This window comes from Phytophthora infestans, genomic scaffold (genome assembly GCF_000142945.1).
Source record: "Phytophthora infestans T30-4 supercont1.507 genomic scaffold, whole genome shotgun sequence".
In the NCBI taxonomy this organism is placed as follows: domain Eukaryota; phylum Oomycota; class Peronosporomycetes; order Peronosporales; family Peronosporaceae; genus Phytophthora; species Phytophthora infestans.
In genome coordinates, this window is record NW_003303259.1 from 37,129 (window position 1) to 39,571 (window position 2,443).

The window sequence follows — 2,443 nt, forward strand, 5'->3', positions numbered from 1 at the left end:
CCGTCATATTGTGAAGACCATTTACACGGTGAAGCATGTTGAAGTAATGGGCTCTTAGTTCGAAGAGCTGTGCGTCTATGTTAAGAGTAATCGAGCATCTCATCAGCTATTAGAACACCGCACTCACCTATTTTGGGGTCTTACTCGTGTGATCAAGAGAATTTTCGATCTGTGGGAGCCTTTAGTATTCTGGTACGCAGAACGTCTGAATAAAGCTCGAAGTGAAAACACGGATCTACCTGCTGGATTTACGCTGGGAAGAGATTATCAGAATCTCACACAGATTTTGTCGCTTCTGCAGCCCATAACTTAAGTGAACATCAAGAGTCAGGGCGAAAGTGCAAACCAGGTCGAAGTTTTGTTGACCTTGTACAAGATGCGTCTACAGTGTTGGATTGCTTTAAGGAACTACGGGAAAATCGCTCCAGCAAAACTCACGAATGACCTTCAGACCCGAGGACTTCACTGCATTGGCTACCTCCACTCGCTCACGGCTCCTAACGCCTTTCACAAACAAATCTTCTTCCGTTACACGAACCGTGAGGTTATGATAAATGTTCCTTTGTGTTGGAGATGCAGCTTTTCTTGTATCAAACATTTTGATGGGTTTTGAAGAAAATGATGTTTCTGTGCAATACTGATGAAAAGGGGCTGTCACTGCTGCTAGAGAACGACACTTTGTCACGATCAAGAAAATCGTCTACGACAAAGTGCGGGCAGTAATGCTGTCAGTGGTAACAGCTCCAGACATGCGCGTTGCATCTTCTTAACACGAGATGGTGCCAGCACCTCATCTAACGCTCTTCTCGGAGGACCTGATGGTCTTTGGATATCTCATGACTGATACCCGCGTGGAGTCCGCACCCGCTGCCGACATAAACAGTCGCGTTGATGAAGAGTTAGAGAGGTGAGAGGCGACACCAACCTCTATTCAATTAATCGGCAATCGGCCGGAGACGATTCTGGAGATTTGGAGGCGTCAGGCAGAGAACAATACATTTCAATTTCTTCCGCTGGTAGCACGCATTGTGTATGCTATTCCGTCTTCATCGGCACAGAAAGAGGGCGACTTCGGAACGGCTGGCCAGCTAGTAACGCTGCCAAGGGGGTCAATGTATCCTCATAACATCGATATGTCAGCTTTTCTAAACTGTAACAGGCAATTTGTGGACGAGGCTCAATGCCCCAAGATCCGTGAGCGATATCTCTATATGCTCATCCCGTCGAGTGTCAAGGTTGGGTTGGAGGACGATTATATAGACGGCTGTGAGCTGCTCAGCTCATATTTCTCTGCTGAAAGCGAAAACGAAATCGGTGATGACGAAGCGTAGGGGTCCAAAAAGAACAAAGCTAACGTCGATGGCAAATACACGATATACATTTGTATTTCAAAGACAATTCCCTTAGCGTCTTGCTATTAGATCACACCGCAGATGTTTGATCTAGTTTAACAATGCATTTCCGCTTTTTAGTAGCACTTCAGCAAATTTCATGATATCCTCTGCTCGCTTTTTTCTTTTTGCACGTTCTGCTCGTCGCTACGGCGCTTTACCGCGATTTGAATTTGATCATGGGCTGTCAGTGCATGTCCTTTTACATCGCCTTTAGACAAGATCAAGTTTGGTCGTGAACATGCAGCTGCTGTCTTGCTGCTGACCAGACTGCGTCAGCGTGCAATGGTTCGTGCGGCAACCTTATCTTGTTCGGATCGGGTACTGCTACTAATGACTGAATTGATCTTAATTCAACCTTCGTTGCTCCTTTTGCAGCTTGGAGGAGTTTTGCTAGGATCAGAGTTTGTTCGTCTTCAGTTGCGGAATCAGCTTCGCTTTCTATCTTGATTCCCGTAGCCACAGACTTTGTGTATCCATCTTCCAAAACAAAACCGGTTGCGCACTTGCAGAACTAGTTTAATATTCTGATTGAAGCATCAGGTTGGGCGTGGCTTGCTGGTTAAAGCGCGCTTGGTAAAATTTGTCTGCGCGTTGAACAGCAGCAGTAATCGCAGTCGCCTAGCATTTCTCAATCGCTTGAAACAGATAATTCGTAAATGATTTGTGGGTAGTATTCTCCTCGCCATGACACCGCCTCACGATTGACTTTTTTTTTTTCTGCACGTATATTGGTGTGCTTCTGCTGTGCTGTAGTCTGCATCTGAAAATCGTCTAGGTTTTGCGGAAACAGTTTTATTAATTCATGACCTTTGGTCTTCAACAGACGGACGAACTTCCGTACGAAGTTGGGTCGATTGCAGCTGCTTTCATCACGCGCATTCGTTGCTCGAATCGTGTGTATAGCTGCATCTCCATCTGCTTTCAATGTTTCGGCCATCCGTAAGTCGTGGACCTCGGCGTTGCTGAATTGCATTGGCTTCTCAGAAGATAGCTCTCCGTTTGGGCCTGAAGCACATCCATTTGCAACCGAAATTGCCTAAATAACAATT

At 45.8% G+C, this 2,443-nt stretch overlaps 1 protein-coding gene across 1 annotated transcript; it reads left to right on the forward strand.

The window, feature by feature from the left end:
- Positions 1–776: 776 nt before the first annotated feature.
- PITG_21680 (uncharacterized protein) lies at positions 777–1,331 on the forward strand (the record flags this gene model as incomplete). Its single annotated transcript, XM_002894749.1, has 2 exons — positions 777–907; positions 1,160–1,331. 2 exons carry the CDS (start codon positions 777–779, stop codon positions 1,329–1,331), a joined length of 303 nt encoding a protein of 100 aa, XP_002894795.1.
- Positions 1,332–2,443: the final 1,112 nt, after the last annotated feature.